General features: G+C 42.6%; 1 protein-coding gene across 2 annotated transcripts in view; it reads right to left on the bottom strand.

Annotated features, from left to right (window-relative positions):
* LOC142489292 (uncharacterized) overlaps positions 1-26,217 on the bottom strand; it is an 88,605-nt gene that overhangs the window by 16,294 nt on the left and 46,094 nt on the right. Inside the window, exon 3 of one of the 2 annotated variants that reach the window (XM_075589795.1) lies at positions 2,724-2,851. The exons of the other annotated variant lie outside the window; for it this stretch is intronic. Coding sequence (XP_075445910.1) covers positions 2,724-2,851 — 128 coding nt within the window. The remainder of the gene's footprint in view (positions 1-2,723; positions 2,852-26,217) is intronic. 2 annotated transcript variants of the gene reach the window in all.

Here is a 26,217-nt window from a genome sequence, read left to right as displayed (position 1 = left end):
AAGAGGCATTTTAGATCAGACCAGCTGTGGCACACAGCTTGCTGTTTGTAGGAATATCCATAAGAAGGAAGCCAAACTAATGAACTGACAGATGAGCGCCCTAAGCAACATACAGTATTTTGCTTTTATATTTCTTTAACATCATTATTGCCTTTTGGGCTAAAATATATTTCAGAGATTGAAATTACTGAACATAAAAATTGTGGGAGTTAGTATGTGCGGAAATAGGTTCTATTATCCAGTGAAAATGTTAGATATTGACAAGTCAGCGTGCAATTTAACCCTTATTCTCCTATTCAGTACAGTATGTTAAGCTGCTTCCCAGTGTTAAAGAAGAGTGCATCTCCATTTAAATGAACAGCACTAAAACCTTCTCAAATATGTGGAAGCAGCTTCATAGAATATTGATTGTTTTATGATGCTGGAGAGGTTGGCAAAGCATTGAAAAAGCAATACACTGCAGGCCCCTCTGACAGTGAGGGGATTCGTGCCATTTTGAGGTCCACTGTGTCACAAGAGCTGACACTCATATATACTGTTAGAGTGACCGCAAAACCAACTCCACTTGCTCATAGTAAAAACAGAAAAGGACTTAATCTCCCTCTCCTGACAAACAAGGACAGGTACGATCATGTGGTCCTACTGCCAGAAAGTAGGGCTGCCAACATAATGGGGCAGCCACAGTTGTTGTCTCAGACCCAGTAAGGGAGGTGGACTGGCCTTCAGCATTTAGACCCAGTGAAGTATGGCCCTCCTTGGTCTTTAAGCCTCTTCCCCTGCTCCATGCTCAACAACTCACACCCAACTTTTCACTCTCAACAACGGTTCCATGCACAAGTAAAAATGTATCTTTACAACACATTTTAAGTAATTGTTTCAATTATTTGGCATAATTTTTAATGGAAAAGCTTTTAGCAGCCTTTAATTTTCCATAAAAAGATGAGAAGATGCTTTCAAATTGCTCTCTGATATAACCCATTCCAACTCTTCATGAGCTCACTTTGGTCCTATGTGGGACAGTACATTTAAAGTTGCAAACCCCACAGTGTTTTTTTCCAGTACAGAACCACTCCAGTTTTATTTCATCTCAAAACACACAGTAATTGGAACAGTGAGTATCAAAACAGTGTCTACTTCTTCTTTGGGTCTTTAGCAATAAAGTTGCTAGTGGGAATTCTCAATCCTAAAAATATAAACTAAGTAACTGACCCCATGTGAGACAGGCTATAAACCAAATATCAGGAGCATTGTTAATGGGGCAGTCTCATGCCCAAAAAAATACATTAGTGAATTATCAACGTAGTTGACTTCCTTACACATATGACATTATTTTTTGTGTCTTGTGCAAAATTATTTTTTCTGTTTCTCTGGGATTTGACATTTTATCTATATTGCTAATAATTAAATCATTATTACTTTAAAAATGGTCAACCCTACAAAGCTTCTTCTTATACAAGTAATAGCAATTGAATTGATCACAACTGGCAAATACTGTACATAAGAATAAAAGTAAGAAGGAATATAAATACCAATAGGTCATAGTAACAAACTACAGTATTTTACTCACCTCTTATACTGTAGTTAATTTGTTACTTGGTTTGATCAGTTTTCCCAGTTGCCATTACTTATTTACATGTCTACTGTACATCCTGACATTTAGGAGTGCTGCCTTCTTTTTTATAATGAAACATACTGTATAAGGTTCCCTTTTTAACAAAGCAGAGGTACGTCTTTTTCTGAAGATAACTGGCATCACAATGACTGTCTTACTAAGAGACATGAGAGGGCGTATTCATAAGCTGTTATCTTATTAGTAGAAGGTAACTGCTTCCATGTATCATAGTTAAAGTAGAAAACAGAGTGTTACAGTATCAGGATGGCGCTTAAACCAAAATTAGTGCAAGTCTTAGGCTGCGTCCCCGCTAGCGCTGAGCTCGCTGAGCAGGCGGTGCTTGGCGAGGTGACTTGCATATATATATATAATCCACAGAAGCAGCCGGCACTCCACTTGCAAGTAGAAAAAATTGGGTGCTTGTCCCATAAAGCAATAATAAACCATACGATACCGTTTGAAGCACGAGATCAGGAGACAGCACTCTGGTAAGTTTGATCACAAGTTTTTGTATTGAAAAAGACACATAAACCGACGTTTCGGTCCCCCAGTGGGGGGACCGAAAAAAAATTTTTTTTTAACTTCCTAGCACAGTCAGCTTCCCCTGCAGTGTCCCCCCCCCCCCCCGCCTTTACCACCCCTCCCCCCCCCCACGTGCGCTTGCGAAAATGTAAAGGACACCCGGCACGCATGCTTGTAGAGCTCTCCAAGCATGAGTGCGCTCAGCGCCAGCGGGGACAAAGCCTTATAATAAGACGAATAATAAATGATAGCCGTTGGTGGCAGCTCAAACCCTTTGTGGATTGCTTTTCCAATCCTGTGTTCACAGTTTTCCAGTTCTTGGGGAACGCAGTACATGAAAATACAAAAAAACACACAATAGTGCAATGTTTGTGGCAGTGTATGGAATTGGTCTTTGAATCCAGCAGGGAATATACGTACATAATCCCCTTCCTTTTATGCATATAGTAAATCAGAGGCAATGATGTGTCGTTCTGTACCCCTGTACGTCTTGGTGTGGGATGACCTTCGTGAATAAGGTAAAAATCCAATTGTGCAGACTTATATAGAATTTTTTTTATCAATAAATGGATAAAAATTATACACTCACATGGTGTCAGATAGTAAAAGCATTGTGGACATCAGAGAGTGCAGCAGGCTGGGATCCACGGCATTCTCACCACTCCTCCTCAGCGTTGTTGCATCTCTCGTGTTGGCTTCCGGGTTTAGTCCCGGATGCTGAAAAACAGTAAAGGCAGCACTGAGTTAGCGTCCTACACAGTGATTCACAGCGATTTCACTCAACGCGTTTCACCAGCTGGCGATTTCATCAGGAGTGATGTTTGACGAATCTACTTCCCATATATTTGACAGGGTATTTTATATTAGTCTGCACTATTGTTTTTTTACCTTATTCACGAAGATCATCCTACATGAAGATGTACAGGGGTACAGAAGGATACACCATTGCCACTAATCATAGTTAAAGGGCAATGCTGTACTAGCCCACGCGATAGTAGAATACAGCTGCATTTAATCACAGTAACACATGACACCTCCATCTTTTCATTTCTGAACAATCATTTGTCTCCCTCTCTGAGTTACCCAATCACTCTATCATAACTCGTGTACAGTATACATAGTTTCCTATATTTATAGTTGGAGAAAGAGATTTTATTTGCAAAACATTGAAAAAAAAGACAGTAGAAAGCCCTGGGGTGCATATTTCCCACATACCTTGGCACGGTTTGTGTGATTTTTGTTTTTATTATCATACTGTGGATGGCTACTCCATGAATTTTAGACCACTCCCTTAGAAAAGACTCCTCTTATGAAGTAATACAATGCATGTCAACTCCCCCCCTCCCCTGTGTGGGGCTTCATCACTTTTATTTGTTAGGTTTTAGTTTTAACAGCTTCAGTGTCCCGCTGTTTTTCTCCAACTACTCACTGTTTTTGCTATATCTGCATATCTGGGGTTGGTCATTAAACTCGACAAAGGCACAGGCACAAACTCTGTATTCTAGGCAATAACACAAGTTTCAAAAATAGAAGGGAAAAAAGAGCTCAAATAGAATTTTTTCCAGAGAGAAAACTTTGATCACGTGTCACTATTATGTACAAAAAAGAATCAATAATTAGATTTGTGAAACACCTCTTTCTTTACGTATTCACACTTGCGACACTGGAGCAAATTAGCCACTGGATGGGAAAATCTATTACCAACTAATCACCCCATTATGGGCCATTGAAAGATCAGCTGATTTAATGTGGCGGTGATTATCCTTCATCTTAGCTCCTGCAGTGTGGCAGTTTTGAAAATGTCAAGGAAGAAGCATCTCATAATTGTAATTAGACAGAAGAATTATCCCTGCTGTTGCTAATGTCTTGATCTGGGTACTGCCTTCAGCTCCTCCGCTCTTAATCACTTGTAGCAGAAATAAAGTTTAACTAGTTTAACACCTAGGAAAAATTTGGCCTAACTGAAAAGTATAGCCCCTACAAATTCACCAAAAATAGGTTTGCTGATTATTGACTGTACACTGATCCTGCAGAACCAAAGGGGGCTTGTGCTGCTGCCTCCTCTAGCACAGAAGAGTTTAATCATAAATAGTACTTTATTGCATCCGCTCTGGTTGTCATGTGTATTAACCCAGTGGGTGCCATAGGGCTGTGGCACCAGCGTGCACCAGCCCCTACGGCAACATTGTATTATGCGATCGCACCTTGGGAGTTCCTTTGTTCCTGTATGTTCCCTTACATTTTGCGTTTTTGATAAATCAGCAGTACAGGCTTGTTTTGCAGCAGTGCACTGCCAAACATCACCTTTCCCCCTGTGTTTTGTGAGTGTAGAGCAGGGGTGTGCGCAAACTGGGGGCGGGGGGGTGGCACTTACAGAAGCACCACACTCTTCCCCAAAGCAAAGCATTTAAATGCCGGAGGACCACGCAATGGCTCTGTAAGTTCCCGTAACTTGTCTCCGACGGCTTCGGGTGATGCAGCGCCATGGCAACATCACGTCACGTGACCCCGCTGCGTCATTTGACATCGGAGACAAGGTAAGGAGAGGGCGCAAGCAGGGGGGGAGAGCAGGCAGGAGGGCACAAACTGAAAACTTTGCGCACCCCTGGTGTAAATGGTGGAGGAGGGCTGCAGAGTGTATTTTGTGGGTGAAGAGGGGGGCTGCAGAGTGTGCTTGTGTATATAGAGGGGGTTGCAGAGTGTGTGTGTTTGTGTGTATAGAGGGGGGGCTGCAGTGTGTGTGTATATAGAGGGGGCTGTGTGTATGTACAATTTCATTTTATTAAACACGCAATAAAAGCAAAAGAATGTAAACGATCATGCTGATAAAAATCAATATGACTACAAAAATGTAAATTTTTTTATGGAAAAAAAAGCCCATATTTAGCCTATAATAGTAATAATCCCCTCAGAACAGGGCATTACTGACCAATCCCGCCATGGCTCGGCTTCGCCTCAGGCCTTCAACTAGGGCATTTTGGCAGGTAATATGATAACTATATACAATATATTAGGGGACAGTACAAGGAGCTTTCAAAAGAACTATTCATCCCACAGGCAGTACAGAGGACACGGGTTATCCCTTAAGGTTGGAGGAAAGGAAATTTCACCAGCAACAAAGGAAAGGGTTCTTTATAGTAAGGGCAGTTAAAATGTGGAATTCATTGCCCATGGAGACTGTGATGGCAGATACAATATATTTATTTTTAAAAAAGGAGGTTGGACATCTTTTTAGAAATGAAAGATATGGAGGGATATACCAAATAAGTAAATATGGGAAGGATGTTGATCCAGGGAGTAATCTGATTGCCAATTCTTGGAGTCAGGAAGGAATTTATTTTTCCCCTTATGAGATATCATTGGATGATATGTCACTGGGGTTTTTTTGTTTGCCTTCCTCTGGATCAATTTACTGTGAGTAGGGATATAGGATAAAGTATCTGTCATCTAAATTTAGTATAGGTTGAACTAATTCTTCAATTCAACGCAATTCTTGCTTTCTTTTCAATAGCAGATAAGTTATGCTTAATAAACACCTTCTTACTACACAATTTCTCAAAATCCTTTTTAACTCAATTATGAAAAGCCTCTATAAAACTACTACGAGATTCAATAGTAAAATATGTAGTTTTCTGTGTAAGCTCTTCATGTATAGTAATATCTATTTTGTCTCTTGTTTATTTCTGTTCAGGATGAAAATCCCAAAGAATTATGTTTATTTTATTATCAATTCTTGCAAAGTGTCATTTTAATGTCACATTTCTTGTAAATTTATTAAGGTCTATAAACAGCTGGAAGCATTAGGTCCACTGCTCAGCACAAAAGATAGGCCCTTATTTAAACCCCCCTCTTGTTTCAAAGTTTATATTTTTGAAGATAGATGACAAATTCTACTGTTCTCTATCTGTTTGTTGTTTATCTTTCTCTGTTGTATTTTTCTCCCTCCTCTCTTTCTTCGTTTAGGATTATCCTTCTTTATCTTCATAGCAGGAATGCAGTCATCACTCAGTCAGTGTCTCTCAATAGACCCAAATCTGTTTTGTCCATTATTTTCAAATCTCTTCCAAAAAAATGCTGTTTCAATTGGGGTTTTTTCCTACATTAAATCTATCCCTGGGGTGTCTCTCAAACCTATCTTCATTAGCATACATAAACCCTGTATGGAATTTCTCTTTATTCCAATTTGATCCTTTACCATTCCCTTTATCAAAATATCTGGGTGTTTTTATACTTGGCGCTTTTCAGTAAATGAGTATCCTCCATATTCATTTGGTCTTAATTAGTTAAAATTATTACTAGTACTTCTCCCACTGTTCTCCTCATAAATAGTCTTCTCTCTAGAAAACCTACTCCAATTTATTAGTTTATTTAATTCATAACCAGACTTATCTCTATAAAACTTCTTTTGTTCCAGTGCAATACTGTAGTATCGCATTCCACCTTTTCCCTTTTTTCTTTCAATGACAACTCAATTTTTGTTCAAATCCTCTACCTTGTCCAGTGGTTCTAGATTACTGTACATTGTATTGCTACAATCTCTTTCTCCATTTATTTATTTTTAAAAATCCTTTCATAGATAATAACTTTAATAAGCTTAAGGTAGCACTCATCCTGAATTCTTTCCTACTCCTTACTTAAGAGCTTATTATTACATCTAAATGTTGGAGCCATTTTTAAATTCACAAACCTCTTGGGATTCTTTTAACGTCCAAATATTTTTCAAGACTAACTACATCCCACCACATTTTCCTCTCAAAGGTTAAAATAATTTTTCCAACCTAAAAATATGAAGTCAAGATTTTCGTTTTCAGTACTCAAACTAGGTACATTTTCTTCATTAAAAACACTCAATCTATTTTGAGATCTATTAGATCTAGTAGCCATCGAAGCAAAAGTCATACTTAAATCCCAAATATACAACTGATAAGCAGCTGTACAACTCAAATCTTACACAGTAATTCAACAATCCAAATACACAAAATGGGGTTCAACAGGCTGCACTAAAAACAAGTAATGAAGATACTAAAAAAAGAATGCCCTAGGAATTCCCATATTGCTCACAATCACCACTCATAAATTCTACTAAAGCAATATGTGTAAGTAAACATAGATACAGTATATGAATATTCAATAGTCACAATATATGTTGCAAACAGTATTAGTTATAAATTTGTAATGTAACAGCAACTGTGGCTAAATGGTACAAAAAGAAGAAAAAGAAAAGGAAACACATGCAAGTGTAATTGTGCTAAAACAATTAATCATAACCCAATCTGAAACAGTTCCATTAGGAAATTCTCACATTCCCAATCAGGGATAGTCTGTAGTCGTTTGGACCTCCCCAGGTGCAGCTTGTAGATTCCCTCAAATCCTTATCGTATGATCTCAAAGTGGCAGGAAGGTGGCAACAGGTGTTGAAGAAGATGTATAGTGACATGTGTACTGGTAGATTTAATTATACAATGAAAGTTTGAACAATATACCTAGTGTGACAGAGTCACTGTCCTTGTAGACTAAGGCTAAGGCCCCGCTCCCTCAGTCAGCGCGCCCGCACAGCAGACAGGCGGGGCGCTGATAGACACAGACCGCGATATGCGGGAGCGGGAGCCGGAGCGGTAGGTGGGCGGGAGTGGGAGGCTTGACGGGAGGGGGGCGTGGCTTGAACGGAGGGACCCGCTACTTTCCCCCCTTTCCCTCCACGGGCTCGGGCTGGAGCTGCTGATGAAAGGTAATCAAAAGCAACACACACACACACATACACAGACAGGCACTCACGCTGCTTTCCCTCCACACTCCTCCCCGCTCCCCGAAGCCTCTCCTCCTCCCGTAGCCTCCCCTCCTCATTGGCTCACAGCCACACCACGTGACGCGTCGACACTAGGGATGACAATTCTCTTGAATCCCCTAGCGGCTGACGCGTCACAGCGTGTAGTGAGCTGTGCAGCCACGGTGGACCGGTACCGGCTCGGGAGGATTCCCCTGCTGGTGGGGAAAGCTCGTGTGGCCACCTGCGCCACGGGGCGCAGCGGGTCCCAGCCCTAAGAGAGCTGGCAGAGTGTAGGTTCCAGCATGCAGGAGGTTAAATTCCTCTGTAAGAGCTTGCTACACCTGCAACTCATCAACAGAGAGTTAAACGGCAGGAAGTGGCTTGTACACATTGAGATTGTTTTCCCCAGAGAGGGGGAAAGACTTTTTCCCCAGCCAGGAGGAAGCTGGTTGCTACAGTTCCCCAGGCCTGCTGGTTGTAGGGCATGCTGGGACTGCCTAGATTGCACACCCAGGAAGAACAAGCCACGGAAGAGTGAAGGACACGAGACTGATGTGGAATCAGGGCTGTCCTGTCCAGGTGATTGGATCCAGAGAGGGATTTCCTGGACTCTCTTGGGGCCGAGTCCCCAACAAAAAATGATAAGGATTTTTGATATTGTCATGTGGTATATCTGTAAACCGGACTGTGGGTTTTGAGCTGGGAACCAGTTTAGTTGGCCATCCAATCAGAGAGGGAGCTGATGTGTAGACAGATGTGATGCTTCTCTATCTTGCCTCACTATGAATGTTCCATCTGTCAATCGACAATCATTAAATATGGCCGTAATGTCCCAGAAACATTGATTTTTGATATCGCTTCCTAAAGGGTTGTTTAATATAAATCTTTTTTACCTGGGTTGTGGGGATCTGTGAGTGGTCATCCCTTTCACTATTTTGTAAAGGATGTGTAAGTGTGTTTTTTATTTTTATTTACAATTTTGGTATATAGCATTCATTTTTTAAATATTTTTTGTGTACATGTCTTTCTTCACCCCATTTTCAATGTCTCCTAGTATATTTGCATTTGACATTGATCAATCAATATATTGGGTTCTTATGCACTGTTATCTTTGATGATTATTGTTCAATTATATTTTGGTAAGAGTTTATGTTATCATTAAGGATACAGAGTGTATCACCACTGTTGTTTTCTTTTTGCACACTTTCTCCTCCCTTACTGAGCATTGGAACGAAAGGGAACAGTTTAATTTATTCACACTTTTTAGGTCGGTGTATACAACTTCTAGATGAATTACAGTATAAAGTCGTTTTGGCCGGCACATCCACATATCCTTTCAAATAAAACCATTTGTCTGTCTGCTAGCTCTCTGCAGAAAGCAATAAAAAAAAGCAGAGCAAGTCTAGCAAAGCTGACTTAAATATCCTCATTTCTATAGCAACCACTAGCCAAAGTCGAAAACAACATACCACAATTGATCTTCTTGCAAAAAAGATCCACTGTAAGAAACAGTATCTAAAATACTGTAGCACAGGCTTGGTTTAAAGCTGTGCAAACTTGTGGGGCAGGTGCTCAACTTCACTTGTCAGCCACAAGACCATCCCTGTGATAATTCTTGATGATTTATGTTGCAACAACCTGGTATATAGAGTCAGTGTTACCAGTTGTTATGATTTGGCCAAGAATGCATTAAAATGCACATGCTTGCAATTCTGCACATTTTGTACATGACACCATACACTGGCGACACACTTTATTCGAGCTCGGCTAGTCCCACGATTTCGGATATACCCGGGTGTATTGAGGTTTGTGACTGTTTTCTGCCCGAGTGCATTGAGGTATTTTCCAAGCAGGGATTGAAGCATTTTATTCCCGCTAGCTGCAATACTGCACAGTATATATATATATACTGCATTACAATTCATGAATTTATGCCATCTGGTAGACACGCGAAGCATTGCAGCCTATTAAATCCTAATCATTATCATTTAACAGATCAGCCGCCCGTCAGCCAGGCATGAACCCAGGCTGGGAAGGCAAACGCAACGGGGCTTGTCAGAGGTGAGGAGCGGCGCATTCCAGGTATCTGCCAGGTACATACTGGGTATTTGCTCGAATAAAGTGTGTCGGTGCAGTATATTGTGAGTGTGTGGAAATATGATTTGCTTACAGTGTCTTATTCAAACAATATAGGGATCGTATTCAAACAATTTCAATTACTACTGATTAACCTTTACTGGGTGAAATTTGATTCTCGTATAAGTACAGTGTAATAAAAGTAGAAAGGCAGATTGATGTGCTATTTAAAGAATAATGAACACAAAACATGTTTTTTTTTAATGCTGAAATGCCTGCCTCAGATAGCAGAAGCACACTACAAAGTAAGGTATATTTATTATGCTGTATATTGTTTCATGTCAAGATTAATAAGACTGATATAATATTGAATTAGTGAATTTGAACTTTATGTATGGTGATTATTATTGTAAAGATGTTTGTGGTTAACAAGAGTTCACTTATTAAGTTTGGACATTTCCTTTCCCCCTAGTCAGTGGTAGCTGTGGGGGAGTGGCTTCGTAATAGTAGGTTACACGTAATTGGGGGAGTAAGCAGATCAGGTCTCCTAAACTAGATCCACAGGAATGAACAACAACAAAACGAGTAAGAGAGCAGGTGGACAGGACTGAAGGAGACCGTTAGAGTAGAAGAAAATGCAAAGGGCTACATATGAGTACTCCAAAAGAAAATCACTTCAATGCACACCACAGTTAATAAAATATAACATTTAATATAAAAACACACACAAAGTAGCGCTTTAGATAGAGATAAAATGAATAACAGTGCAATTCTAAAGTGATAGTAAAATAGATTAATTAATATGTTATAGTTAATTCTATTCTAAAATTAATTACACATAAACATAAAGTGATATGTGAAAAAAGTGTCTTAAATCCAAAAGGATAAAATCCAAATAATTCCACTTGATGAACTTCCAGAGAGGTAATATTTCCAGCAAACAGATCCGTGGAGCACTTTGCAGCTTCAAAAATAGTGGTATAGCCACCCACTGTTGAACCTAAAAACAAAAGACAAAAAGAAGCGCAGGCTCCATAGCATATTACTGTATAATAAAAAGGTACATTTAATAGAACAAGCAGTCCCAAGGAATTGCACTTACAGAATTTTAAAAAAACACACACATGGGAGAGAAATCTCTATAGGGAGTCATCAACAGGGGTGGAGGAGTCCAGGAGATATAGGGTGCAACTGATCGAATGTACTTTCCTTCCGCTTCAATCGGAATTCTTTCACTTGCAGAGAATCGCAGCAAAGCAGGTTCCCAGCGGAGGAGAGCAGGAACACAGCAGTGGGGAGTACTAAGCATGCTCCAGTAGGGAAACAGACAGGAGGAGGGGATGTCTGTGTGCAGAGAGAAACCTACTTCGCTGCGATCCTCTGCAAGTGAAAGGATTCCGATTGAAGTGGAAGGAAAGTACAGAGGCATTGCGACACGCTGTGGGGTGACGCCAGCTCGTGGCAGGAACTGTATGCGGTCTTCATCCGATCAGATGCACCTTATATCTCCTGGACTCCTCCACCCCCGTTGATGACTCCCTATAGAGATTTCTCTCCCATGTGTGTGTGTTTTTTTTTTTTTAAATCCCGTAAGTGCAATTCTTTGGGACTGCTTGTTCTATTAAATGTACCTTTTTATTATACAGTTACATGCTATGGAGCCTGCGCTTCTTTTTGTCTTTTGTTTTTAACATGTAATATAACCTGATTAAAATATGTATCATAGTAAACTAAAATTAGAGTTGGGCATTCCCAATTTAGAGAGAATATATTGGGGTGAGACACTGTCTCTGTTTAACCTCTTAATAGTATAATCAATGACTCGTGCACTGACAGCGATGGCTAAAAATGGCCAGGAGCTTTGTGTGGGTAACAGATATTCCACAGCTAATAAGTAAGTAGGTTTTCAATTTTTCCCTACCGAAGCAGAGTTCTCACGTCTTCACCCCCTGTGTATGTTACAATTTCATTTTAAGTACATTTTATTAAATCAGTCATTTTTTGGCTCATCACTAGCTGTTGTTTAGTTTAGTGTTAGTGTCAGTTGGTCTGTTTTGTGTTCATTGTTTGTTTGTTGTGTTTGTATTGTCTGTCTTATCAGTAGTTTTACACTTAAACACTATGATTGGTCTCTGGGTTTTTTCTCCACATATTGTGAGACTTCATTCAAGATCTTTCTGAAGACCCCTAGTTCAACAGAACTGGACATTATATATGGTCAGGTTTTTTCACTGTATATTTCTGGATTTGTTCTAGGCGCCGGATTATTTTTTGTTGTATTCTGTATGTGATTTGTATTGATCTCATTGATCCCGGCAGCCTATCCTAAAGGTATAGGGTTATTTTTGGTATTCACTAGTAGTGTTTATTTTACACTAGATTAATAATTGCATTCACGCTATAAGCACATATCCCCTTTTTTGGAGATATCCCACAGCCTCACGCCAACTTTTCCTGGCATGAGGATTTTGGGAGAAACTCGCCATTCCAGAGCCGCGATTAGCCTAGATAACCTGATCAAGGCTACTAGATATTGCACGAGTTTCACAACCTGCCGATAAGGGGTTTATCGCCGCCTCTCACCCGGAGATCTGTTTTGAATGGATGAAAAAATTGGCGATTTATGCCTTTATCACCCATTTATCGAGGCTTACAGAATAGAAGTAGGCATTTTGGGCGAAAAGGCCTCAATAAGTGGGTTATGAAGGCTTATAGAAGCCCTATAACCCCTTAGTGTCCAATGACAAAATATACTGCCTAAAAAGTCCACTGATTTTCATGGGAAATCAGAAAATGTTGAACTGAAGAATAACGACTTTTATGGTGCTAGACAATTGATACATCACAAACTTGGTGTGTGAATTCAAACCCGACGTGGGCTGGTGTCTTTGAAACTCTGCTCAGCTGTCTAAAACTCCTCAATGGATCATAATGCAGTCATAAATGGAGAGAAATAGACAAAAGTGCAAACATAGTGCAGTATCCCAATTAATTCAACATTTACAGTACATTGCTTGGGGTAATAGTATCCAATGTTGGGAATTTTGTGGAAAATATCCCTGGTATAAACCAGAAATTCACTTGAGAACACAATGAAAAAATATTTAATAACTGATTTTAAAAAAAATTGTGTGTACTGTACAAGGTTAAAAAAAAAAACAATATGACATTTTTGCTGAATCTATCCTTTTCTTGACTTCAACGACAATGAGTAAAATTGAAATCGTGCTGGATTCATACAGGATTTACGAGTTACAAACTCTTACCCCCAAAAGGTTTAGACGTGGAATGTGGTCACTTTTCTAAAGGAGTAGTTTTCTAAATGAGTAGTTTTCTAAATGAGTAGTTTTCTAAATGAGTAGTTTTCTAAAAGAGTAGTTTTCTAAAAGAGTGGTTGTCTAAAAGAATAGTTTTCCAAAGCGTATTTTTCTATAATGGTATTTTTCCATAAAAGTAGTATTCATTGTAAATATTCATTGTCAACCCCCTCTTTGTACAGTATAAGAATCAATCTGTACTGTGACCTGCAATACATGTGTATACCATACAATCTCCAAGTGTACTGTATATAGTTCCGTATATTGTCATGTGTTGTGGCATTTCAGTATAGTATCTCCTAAAATGTGTGAAGTTCATCTAGATATCATCTGATTTCAAGAGTAAAGTCAGTGTGGGGTAACCAACAATCCTACATTCATTCGCAATCTTGAAATTGTAATAGTATCACTAGTAGATTTAGTGGCACAATAACCTCATAAAGTTAGGAACTTTAGACAAGATGCACTTCTGTCTTAGTACAAAAAGCCAGTATTCAAAAAATATATTTCAAAAAATTATACTGGGCAAATAATATCTATTAACAATATAATATATTATATACATTAATATTATTTGTTAAAGACAATAACCAACCACTTTTAGTCCACCCAAAACTACATAAATATATATGTGTCCTCTTCATTTGTCTTTTACAAAGTTGTGGTTTTGTTTGCCAAGGGACTTTCAAAATTGTGTTTGCCAAGTTTTTTTTAATGAGTATTACAGCAAAGTATGTGTGATACATGTCTAGCAATTGCTTACTAAGTATCTCTATATTTTAAGTAAAATATGTACATTTTGAAGATTAGCTACAATTATGTGGAGCATAGATATATAATGGAATGCACACATTATTTATATCAAAGTGCCTTTTCCAATTATCTCCTTTCAAATCTATCCACAATTTGTTTTTTTGCAATTAACCTGTGGACTTTAGTAGATTAACCAATTTCGAAAGGAGCATCTATGGGTTTAATTCAAAATGTTTAAATAGCAGTCAAGCATTGACACTCACATTTCCAGCAATCCTGAGAAAGCGACATCTTGTCGAGGAAAGGCGTAGGGTGAAGAGTTAATGCAGGAGCGTTTCGGAGGTTTCCCCACTGTAATCAGTGACGTCATACAGAGTAGTCGGTCTGTGAACGCGACAGGCAAGGAGAAGCTGATACAGCACATCTACAGCAAAGTGAAGAAATCTAATCAAATACCATGATGACCACTGCTTACCTGGCTCATGTCTGAGCAATTTCTCGTGTGTAGGATTTCAATTTTACTCATCGTCGTTGAAGTCAAGAAAAGGATAAATTCAGCAAAAATGTTGTATTGGGTTTTTTAACCTTGTACACAAAATTTGTTTTTAATCAGTTTTTATTAAACATTTTTTCATTTTGTCCCCCAAGTGAATTTCTGGTTTATACCAGGGATATTTCATTTCACACAAAATTCCCAACATTGGATACTATTACCCCAAGCAATGTAAATGTTGAACTAATTGGGATACTGCACTATGCTTGCACTTTTGTCTATTTCTCTGCATGTATGACCGGATTACGATCCATGGAGGAGTTTCCGAATTCTGAGCAGAGTTTCAAGGACACCAGCCCACATTGGTTTTGCATTCACACACCAAGATTGTGATATATAAATTGTCTTGCGTCATAAAAGTAATTTTTCTTCAGAAAGTAAGATCAACCCTAAAAAGTTCTTTAAGTACCTTAATAATAGTAACAATTAGAAAAGAAAATATGGGACGCTTCCAGTGTGAGATGGGCAGGCAAATTATTAGAGATAAAGACAGAGGTATTAAACACATTCTTTGCCTCTGTGTTTACCAGAGAAGAATCAATTGCAATAGTAGTGCCGCAGGAAGAAGGCACAACCTCTATATTAACGAATAATTAACTGAGAGAGAAGTTCATAAGTAGCTTGATAAAATGTAAGTAAACAAGGCACCTTGCCCTGATGGCATACACTCAAGAGTTCTTAAGTAATAAAACGGAAGAGAATATATTCGGCGCCTGATATTAAAGTCTCGGTGTAGTATGACAAATATCACATAAATGTATTATACAACTGATAAAAGACAAATATCCTGGTTGCTCCAAACGAAATGCAATCTAGATGGATTCCCAGTGCATGAAATGAAAGAAAAATAATACGTAGCATAATACTGTTTGGTGTTTGTGACAGCACGAGATATGGTGCTAGAAGATAACCTCAGAGGAAATAGGTGAAAATAGCAGGTGAGAGAAAAAAAGGGGGAAAGTACATTTACTTAAAATAGTATAAAAAACATATAATATAACAACACAAAGTGACCACAATAATACCAGGCGCAGGTAGGATATGCGCAGTGGATATTTATAGAGAGTGTCCCCTCTCATCTGTGGCAGGATAGCCCGATAGTGTCCATGGTATGCCGCATCCCAGACCAGCTGATGGCATCAATTTGTTAATCTCTCCGACAGAGCTGAAAGGGTGCCTGTATTCACGCCATTCTCTCCTGCTGCCTCCTGTAGTTTCCACGGACTCTCCTCTCAAGTCTCGCGTGAGGGGAGAAAGCCGGTTTCAGTATGAAGAGATAAGCTGGAGATCGTCTGTAAGTCTCAGCCTCAGTGCACTGACCAAATTGGGCTATGCCGGGCCAAACGGAATAACCCTACGCATTTCGAGAGTAGCACTCTCTTCTTCTCTTTTTGCACTAAGTTCAGTAATAGCCAAACCATTACATTTAATATTCAAGGACTCCATTTCCACAGACTCAGTACCACGAGATTCATGTAAAGCTTACGTGGTACCTATATTTTAAAAGGAAGCTACTGTAAATCACACCCGGCGATAACAGACCTGTAAGCCTGACATCAATAGTGGGGAAGCTACTTGAAGGCTTAGTATAGGATAATATTCATGGATACCTAATGGAAAACAAAATTATTAGTAATAATCAGCATGGATTGATGAAGAATAGATCATGCCAAACTAACCTTATTAGATTTTTTTGAGGAGGTAAGTAGAAATATAGACAAGGTTAATGCAGTTTATGTGGTCTACTTAGATTTTACAAATGCTTTTAATACGGTTCCACACAAGAGGTTAGTGTACAAAATAAAGCAAATTGGACTGAGTACACATATTTGCACCTGGATTGAAAACTGGTTGAAGGACAGACAACAGAGAGTTGTCATAAATTGACCTATTTCAGGTTGGGCTAAAGCAGTGAGTGGATTACCTCAAGGATTGATACTGGGACCCCTGCTTTTTAACTTGTTTATTAATGATATTGAGTTTGGCAATAAGAGCAAAGTCTCCATCTTTGCCGATGACACTACATTGTGTAATGAAATAGAATCAGAGCAGGATGTAATTTTTCTTCAGAAGAACTTGGATAAACTGGAAACTTGGCCAGGTACAGTAAATAACAGATGAGGTTTAAGCTGCAGTCCTAGCAATTTCCTGCATGTGTGTTTTTTTTTAAATAAATGAGTTCTATACTGTGAGAAAATACTTGTAACATTTTCTTTTTTTTTAAAAAAAACAACTTTAAAAGACAATTTTTAATGTATTCTAATGTAACAAGCATTTTTGTTCCTATAGCAACCCTTTAGAAAGGCACAACCTCTTTGTGACAGGGTGATTGATCATCACCAGCCATATACCTGGCAAACCTATGTTTAGGCTTGCAGTGCAGCAGTGATGAGGTTAAGTTTCAGTTGAGAAGGGCTGCTTAATTAGTCTGACCCCAGCTGCATAATCAAGGTGTTTTAAAACCCCCAGGCTGCACACACATGCAAGCTAGCTGGTCAGGACAGACCTGAAATACGGAAGAGATTACTGCTATAAGGTCTGTTTTACAAAGTACATGTCTGATGAACTGTCTGTGTCCTTCATGTTGAAGAGAAGCTATTTTGTTTTTGTATGCTGAAGAGAAGCTATTTTGTTTTGTGTGCTGTATGTTTTTAAGGCTCAATAAAGAAGCCTTATCAAGAGAACCCGCGTGTGTGGTTGCATGTACCCTGCAACATATGGTGTCAGAAGTACCGGGATTTTGAGAGGCCCCTACAGTTGAAGGACCACAAATACACACACAAAAATGAGAAAAATGGAAGAATTTTTCAAAGAGTTTCTGTGCGAGCAGACCAGACAGCAGGGACTGTTAATGCAGGAGCAGACCAAACAGCAGGGACTGTTAATGCAGGAGCAGGCCCAACTACTATTGCAGCAGCAAACCCAGCTCCTAACCCAGCAGCAGGCAGCACAGGATGAGCGGATGGCAAAGCTGCTGACCCAATTCCAGAGGTCTGCCAGTCCAGAACTTGCGAACAAACCCCCGGTCCTCCTGAGGAAAATGGCTCAGAACGAGGATCCGGAGGCTTTTCTACTGACATTTGAAAGGGTTGCCGAAGCTCAAGGCTGGGCTGCAGATCGCTGGCAACTGCTTTGGCCCCGCTCCTCATAGGAGAAGCCCAGGTCTCATATCAAGGCCTCCCAGCAGATCAGGCAATGGACTACCAACAAGTAAAAGCCGCCATACTGGATCGCTTAGGTCTGACCCCAGGGACCTACCGGCAGCAGTTCCGGAACCTGAAGTACACCGCTAAAATGAGACCCCAGGTCCTCGCTCAGCGGTTGTTGGACCTGTGTACTCGCTGGATACAACCTGAGGAGCGCACTAAGGAGGCAATTCTTGAGCAAGTGGTTTTGGAACAATTCCTACAGATAATACCCCCTTCCGCACGCTCGTGGGTAAAACGCCATGCTGCTGAAACCCTAGCTTTGGCGGTCCGACTCGTTGAGAACTTCCTTGGGGCCGAGGATCAGGCAAGTGCCCTGGACCCAACGGATCCAACTTCCCCAGCACTTGCGGAGACCCAAAGAGGGAGATTGGAACAATGGGGAAACTACGGCCCCTCCATGCGCAACCGCCAAGTGCCACGGAAGGAGCAGTCCTTCCAACAAGGAAGAAGTCAAAACGCCGGGCACCGCCGAGACCCTCATCCCCTTCCTGATGTTGGCTTGTCACCAAATGAGAGGAACTTCTGAGGACGTCGCCCACAGGACCCACCAAATGCCTGGTCTCCAGTATCCGGTCCAGCGGAGCGCTATCCACGGCCCCCTCCTGCGAGGGAACCCTCTCCAAGTTCCGCCTGCGGAGAACAAGGCCACCGGCATGTGGACTGTCCACAGATGGATTGTTCCTTCAACAGGACTGTCGCCTCGGCCTTCACTGGAGAAAATTACAAGCCCTGGCTACTTCCAGCCCAGAGTGAGGTAGAGTGTGATGCTGCAATAATTAGAAAGAGTTCCATCTGTGGCATATTATAGGCATGATAATCCAGATGACAATGGAGTGTCCAGGAGAAATAAATGAATACACATAAGGAAGGGATATGTGTCTAGTGGTGTCCACTTGACAACCACAAATAGGACACAATAATAAACACCCAACCAGGTGTAAGTGGAACAGATAATAAAGTTGCACAGGTATACATATACATATATGGCAGGGCACTGCGGCCCTTTACCTGTGTGCTTCTGAGGACACTCCAGACACCAGTGGCATGCAGTCCATCGAATGGTAGATTCCAGTAGATAGTTGCAGATGATGAACAGCACAGCCAGAAGAATCCAACTTCAAACTTGAACGAAGAAAAGGAAAAAAGCGAGCAACTCCAAAATGGCAATGAGGTCAAGTTTATTGCAGGCTAGACAAACAATAACAGGCCTTGATAAAGTGCTGTTGCACGAAACACGTAGGTGCGTTCGTGTGGTCCTGTTATTGTTTGTCTAGCCTGCAATAAACCTGACCTTATTGCCATTTTGGAGTTGCTCGCTTTTTTACTTTTCTTTGTTCAAGTTTGAAGTTGGATTCTTCTGGCTGTGCTGTTCAACATCTGCAACTATCTACTTCCAGCCCAGGTTGGAGAAAAACCGTCCAGGCCCTTGTAGATTCGGGCTCTGGGAAAACTCTGGTCTGCCAGGAACTGTTTCCGCCTAACGTGTGTTCTTTTGACTCTCCATGGAGTATAGAATGTATACACAGCGATGTAAAACGGAATCCGACTGCCAAAATCCGACTACAGGTAAAAGGTCAGGAGGCCTACCTCGAAGTAGGAGTCACTCCTTGGCTCCCTGCCCCCGTTGTGCTCGACTGGGACTGGCCTTTCTTTTTGGAACTAATGGCTCCAGTCTCTCATGAGGAGCCTTATTCTATGGCTCAGGAGAACAAACTGTTCCCCTTCTTGGCAGACCTTTTTCCCAGTAGACACCGGGTTCCAACGACTCGGAAGCAAAGACGCTCTGACAAACAGGACTGGTTGCAGAAATCTGGGTCTCAAGGTGACCATTCTAGTAGCCAGAAGTCACAAGTGATGGCTGGGGATGGCCAGAGGGAGGGGGATATGAGCCCTGGAGATTTACCAGACCTATACCTCCCTGATTTTCATCAGAGGCAAAGGGAAGACCCAGTCCTTGCTAGACAGTATGATAAGGTGGTAAAAATTGATGAGCAGATTTTAAATGCACAGGGGGCGATAGTATTCCCCCATTTTGAGTTATCAAATGATATCCTGTATAGGGTGAATAGGCAGACACAAACAGGGGAGGTTATCAGACAGATATTGGTTCCCAAGGCGTTTGTTAAATCTGTGTTCACTCTAGCCCATACTGTCCCTTGGGGTGGTCACCTTGGCAGGGATAAAACATTGGACCGTATTTCGTCCCAATTCTATTGGCCAGGGATGCATAGTGATATTGCTAAGTTATGTGCGGCATGTCCGGAGTGCCAGCTAACTAGTCCGAAGGGACAAAAACCAGCCCCTTTGGTTCCTCTACCCTTGGTGTCAGTTCCCTTTGAGAGGATTGGAGTAGACTTGGTATGACCTCTAGAACCTTCTGCGAAAGGACACAGGTTTATTCTTGTAATAGTTGACTATGTAACAAGATATCCTGAGGCGTTCCCCCTGAGAACAGCAATGGCGAAGCAAGTAGCCAACAAGTTTTTGTTGCTGTTCTCACGGGTTGGACTTCCCCAGGTTATGTTGACAGACCAAGGTACATATTTTATGGCTGAACTGATGCAGGATGTCTTAAAATTACTAGAGGTCAAGTCTGTTCGGGCATCGGTCTACCATCCACAGACTGACGGATTGGTGGAAAGATTTAACCGAGCTCTAAAAGGGATGCTGAGGAAATTTGTAGATTCAGAGAAGAGAGCCTGGGATGAACTTCTCCCTTTTCTGCTGTTTGCAGTGCGGGAAGTTCCCCAGGCCTCCACGGAATTCTCTCCATATGAACTGCTGTATGGCCGCCAACCCTGGGGTATCCTAGACCTCCTAAAGGCGTCCTGGGAGGAACAGCGGTCCCCTTCTAAGAATACCCTGCAACATGTATTGGACCTTAGGAAGCGCCTAGATGTGGTCGGCCATTTTGCTAGGGAGAATCTTAGATCAGCCCAGGACAGTCAGGAGAGACATTACAATCAAAATGCTTGTATGAGAGTGTTTCACCCGGGAGACCAGGTGATGTTGTTGTTACCCAGTTGCGAGTGTAAACTCCTAGCCAAATGGCAGGGCCCATTCGAAGTACTCCACCGCACGGGTGATGTGGATTACGAGATCGCTCAACCAGGGTCCAGGAAGGGTAAACAAATTTACTATGTGAACTTGCTGAAACCCTGGAAGATGCAGCGGTCTCTATTCATCCACCAAGTGGAGGAGGAAACGGACTTTGGTCCTCAGACCCCACGGGAGAACATCGTGGGTGACGATAAAATCCCAATGGGTAGACAGTTGTCCTTTGAACAAAAAGGGGACTTGTTAGAAATAATTACACAATTCCATGACGTTTTTTCTGATTTGCCAGGGCAAACTAATTTAATTTCACATGTGATCGAAACAGCACCTGGGGTAAAAGTATGTTCCCGTCCTTATAGGTTGCCTGAAAGTCGTAGGGCCCTGGTAGAGAAGGAGGTACAAGAAATGTTACACTTAGGAGTGATTGAGGAATCATGCAGTGAGTGGTGTAGTCCACTAGTTATGGTCCCTAAACCCAATGGGAAGGTAAGATTTTGTGTGAACCTACGAAAGATCAATGCGGTATCCAAGTTTGATGCATATCCGATGCCAAGGGTGGACGAGTTAATTGACGCCCTTGGTAACGCGGAATATATATCCACGCTGGACTTAACAAAAGGATACTGGCAAATATCTTTAGAGGAAAAGTCCAAGTGCAAAACAGCCTTTGCCACTCCCATGGGTTTATACCAGTTTGTGACAATGCCATTAGGACTGCATGGAGCCCCAGCCACATTTCAGAGACTCATGGATAAAGTGCTGAGACCCCATAGGGCTTATTCCGCAGCCTACCTAGATGACATTGTCATTTATAGTAAACACTGGTGGGCCCATCTAAATAGGCTGAAAGCGGTCCTCAAATCTCTAAGAGAGGCAGGACTCACAGCCAACCCTAAGAAATGTGCCTTAGGTAAGGCGGAAACCAAATACTTAGTGTATGCAGTGGGAGGTGGAAAAGTAAGGCCACTAGCCGACAAGGTAGTTCCCTGAAAGAAGTTTAGACCCCCCAAACAAAAACGCAGGTACGCTCTCTGCTGGGTTTAGCAGGGTACTATCGGCGGTTCATCCCCAACTACTCGGAAGTTGTAGCCCCATTAACGGACCTCACAAAAAAGTGTGCCTCTACACAAGTGGTATGGTCAAGGGAGTGTCAGAGAGCATTTGAGGACATAAAAATGTGTCTATCAGAGGGTCCCATCCTTAGAAGCCCAGACTTCAACAGGCCTTTTGTAGTGCAAACCGATGCATCAGAGATAGGGCTAGGGGCAGTGTTGTCACAACAGTTTGAGGGAGTGGAACATCCGATCCTTTTTCTGAGTAGGAAATTTTTCCCGAGGGAAAAAAACTACTCAGTGATTGAGAAGGAGTGCCTCGCAGTAAAGTGGGCAATCGAGGCTTTGAGGCATTACATGGCTGGAGTCCATTTTACTCTGGTGACGGACCATGCTCCATTGAAGTGGTTAAATAGTATGAAGGACACCAATGCTAGATTGACCAGGTGGTAAATGGACCTCCAACCCTTCTCATTTGAGATTCAGCACAGGCCCGTAAATGACAATGCAAATGCTGACTGCTTTTCTAGAGAAGGGGTGAATGGTCAGGCTTCAGCCGTGTGTGGCCCCAGCCACACACTAACAGGGGAGGAATGTGACAGGGTGAATGAACGTCACCAGCCATATACCTGGCAAACCTATGTTTAGGCTTGCAGTGCAGCAGTGACGAGGTTAAGTTTCAGTTGAGAAGGGCTGCTTAATTAGTCTGACCCCAGCTGCATAATCAAGGGTGTTTTAAAACCCCCGGGCAGTACACATTTGCAAGCTAGCTGGTCAGGAGACAGGACTGAAATACTGAAGAGATTACTGCTATAAGGTCTGTTTTTCAAAGTACACGTGTGATGAACTGTCTGTGTCCTGCATGCTGAAGAGAAGCTGCCTTGTTTTCTATGCTGAAGAGAAGCTATTTTGTTTTGTCTGCTGAAGAGAAGCTATTTTGTTTTTGTATGCTGAAGAGAAGCTATTTTGTTTTGTGTGCTGTATGTTTTTTTGTTCTGGGAGGATTATTAATATTATAGGCTAAATGTAGGCTATTTTCATAAATAAAAGACAATTTTGTATAGTTATATAGATACTTTTTTAATTAAAAACAAAATTGCATATACACTCACACTGCAGCTATCTATATCTATATGTAGCCCTTTTTCTGGACACCTTCCTAAGGGACTACTAGTGCTGTACTTAACCTGCGGCTCCAGGAGATATGAGCCTCCGCTAGCTGGGAGCCTGGGGTAATGAGTCTAGCGCAGCGCCTGCACTTACCCAGGATCCCCGTTACGTAAGATCGCCCTGGGCAAGAAATACACCAACAATGCGTGCAACCAAGTTTACTGTGCGCAATCATGAACTTATACTCTATATGAACCGTGGCAATCGCCCAATATACATATGCTTATCTTATAACACTATACGTTGGAGTCTTTGTACTAGGCGGCTCGGCCGCATTCCTAATGAAAATGTCCTGTACAACTGTGGCTCTGCCACGCTCTATAGAGGATTGTCCTTGCAATAGGTTAGCTACTGTACGCAGTCCGCTAGCCACTTGCTACTGTCCTACTAGAGTTATTCCTAAGGCGGGATCAGCGCCTGATGACCGGTGTTGGTGCACGTAAATGACAATTGTACCTCCCGGTCACGGCAGTGACCGGCGCCTCTTCACAAAGGGTCCGCAGCTCCCGCTCAGATCCTCCGGACGCCGAGATGTCCAGCCGTCTGATCCCAGATGACCGTCCACAACTCCATGCGCTGTCCCTATCTAAGATGACAATACTCTCCACTACCGGGCGTCCCTACAGTACCGCAGCCTACGGCGACTCAGGGAAAATCTCCTAGGGGCCTGGGGGTAATCTCTGGCCTATGCAGGCGGGTCACGGACCCCCTGCAATCACACTCCTCCTCTCGCTCGGTCCCGAGCTCCTCTGCCTAACGTGGTCTCTGCCCCCACGCTTCCTGTTCCCGCTCTCGTAATCCCCACCCTCTCATTGGCTCCTAGCATCAGGTGATTGCCCCCAGAGCTCGTGGGACTTGCCGTCCATTGTCAGAGCCTTTCCTTATTGGCCCCGCGTTCGCGCACGCGCGACCTACGACCTTGTCCGTGTCCTCACAGTATTGCGCAACAACATGGCGGCCCCCTATATACCGTGCCGTCAGAGAACCTGCCATACACACACACACCGGGTTTTAGCACACCCTTACATATAGATAGACACAATAGTGATGGACCGGCTCCTAAAAAAATCAGGAGAGAAGAAGAGAGAGGAAGAGAGAGGAAGAGAGAAGAAGAGAGAGAGAGAGAGAGAGACTGTAAAAGAGTGGGAGAAGGGGTGACGACACAGAGTGGGAGAGGGGGGACACAGAGTGGGAGGGGGGGTGACAGAGTGGAAGAGGTGGGGAGGTGAGAGAGAGTGGGAGAGAGGGGTGACAGAGAGTGGGAGAGGGGGAGTGACAGAGATTGGGAGAGGGGGGGTGACAGAGAGTGGGAGAGGGGGGGGAGACAGAGAGTGGGAGAGGGGGTGACAGAGAGTGGGATAGGGGGGGTGACAGAGAGTGGGAGAGGGGGTGACAGAGAGTGGGAGAGGGGGAGTGACAGAGAGTGGGAGAGGGGGTGACAGAGAGTGGGAGAGGGGGTGACAGACTGGGAGAGGGGGGGTGACAGAGTGGGAGAGGGGGGGTGACAGAGTGGGAGAAGGGGGAGGGAGGAGGGGGGAGGGTGTGACTAGGGGCCCCATACACATACAGACACTCTCTCCCACACACACAGACACACACACACATGCACACACACAGTCTCCCATACACACACACACACAGTCTCCCATACACATACACACTGTCACACACAGTCTCCCATACACACACACACACACACACACACACACAAACAATGTCACACAGACAGACAGACAGACAGAGACACTCTCTCTCATACACACACTGGAGAGGCAACTTTGGATGTGTGTGGGGGGGGTGGTAGGGGAGGCCAGCGATCCGAGCAGGAGGCTCCCCAGTCCCCCCACCGTCTGCAACAGAGGCCAGTCAGCTGCGAACGCCACTGACCCGCTCGCCAAGACCATCACTGCCCCGCTCCCCCTACTGCCCATCTCCCGCTCCCCTCATACCACCCATCTCCCGGTCCCCCCTGCCGCCCATTTCCCGCTCCGCGCGGGCAACCATGTGTAATGGGTTGCCGAGGGGGAAGGGTGCGCCGAGAGGGATGGGAGCGCACACAGCCCTGGCAGGCGCACCTCCCGCCCAGACCCAGGGGCAAAGGGGATACCACACCAGGAGAGACAGACACACACATCGACAGACACACATATAGACAGACACACACATAGACAGACACACACATAGACAAACACAACTTACTGCAGGAGATGAGAAGTTAGTGGCTGCTTCTCCTCCTGTGCGGATCGGGTATCGAAAGCACGCACGCTTCATTGGAACGCATATGAATATGCATAGGCGTTCCAATGAATGAGGAAACAGACAGGAAACTGCGGGAACAGAGAGCATTACATCGCCCTGTATCAATTAGTCTTCGCGATCAATCACAGGAAAACGGATTGATCGGCAGCTTTGCTATTCACTGGGTAAGTTAGGATTACATTGATGCAGATATTAAAGTTGAAAAAAACATTTAAAAAAAAAAATCGCCATCAAGGACTGCTGCTTTAATACAGATAAATGTAAGGTTATGTATTTGGCAAACAAGAATAAACAGGCAATTTACAAATTAAATGGGGATAAATTAGGAGAATTCTTTGATGGAAAAGGATTTAGGAGTGATTGAAGACAGCAGGCTTAGCAATAGCGCCATCATGCAGTAGCTGCAAAGGCAAACAAGATCTTATCTTGTATTAAACTGGGAATGGAAGAGAAGTAAACATAATTATGCCCCTCTATAATGCTATAGCCTGGCCTTCGGCAGCTATTGCTAATTCTGGGCCTTTCCTCTGTCAGTCCTGTTAGAACAGGCAGTGGAAAGGTTAATTCTTTCAGTTGGCCTGTTTTGCATTTCAGCTCTGAGTATGTAGCAATATTCAGGGGCGGGCCTAAGCAACCTTTAAGCATGTTAATCCAAAGGGTGGATATGGGTTGGAACACCCCCTGATGTGTGTGAGCCAATCGGTATCCAGCTTTGAGTTGTAATGATTCAAAGTTTGAGACACTCCCTGAGGATATTCAAATTGAGGCATGTTTCCTAAATTTAGTGTGTCAGTTAGTTAGTCTTCAGAGAGAGCTGAGAGAGATAGGAAGCCAAGAAGAGTTCTCTCCCTCCTGCCCACCTGGGTGAGG

The sequence above is a fragment of the Ascaphus truei genome, chromosome 3 (assembly GCF_040206685.1).
Source record: "Ascaphus truei isolate aAscTru1 chromosome 3, aAscTru1.hap1, whole genome shotgun sequence".
Lineage (NCBI taxonomy): Eukaryota > Metazoa > Chordata > Amphibia > Anura > Ascaphidae > Ascaphus > Ascaphus truei.
Note: the sequence above shows the minus strand (reverse complement) of the source record. Positions and strands in the feature narration are given on the sequence as shown.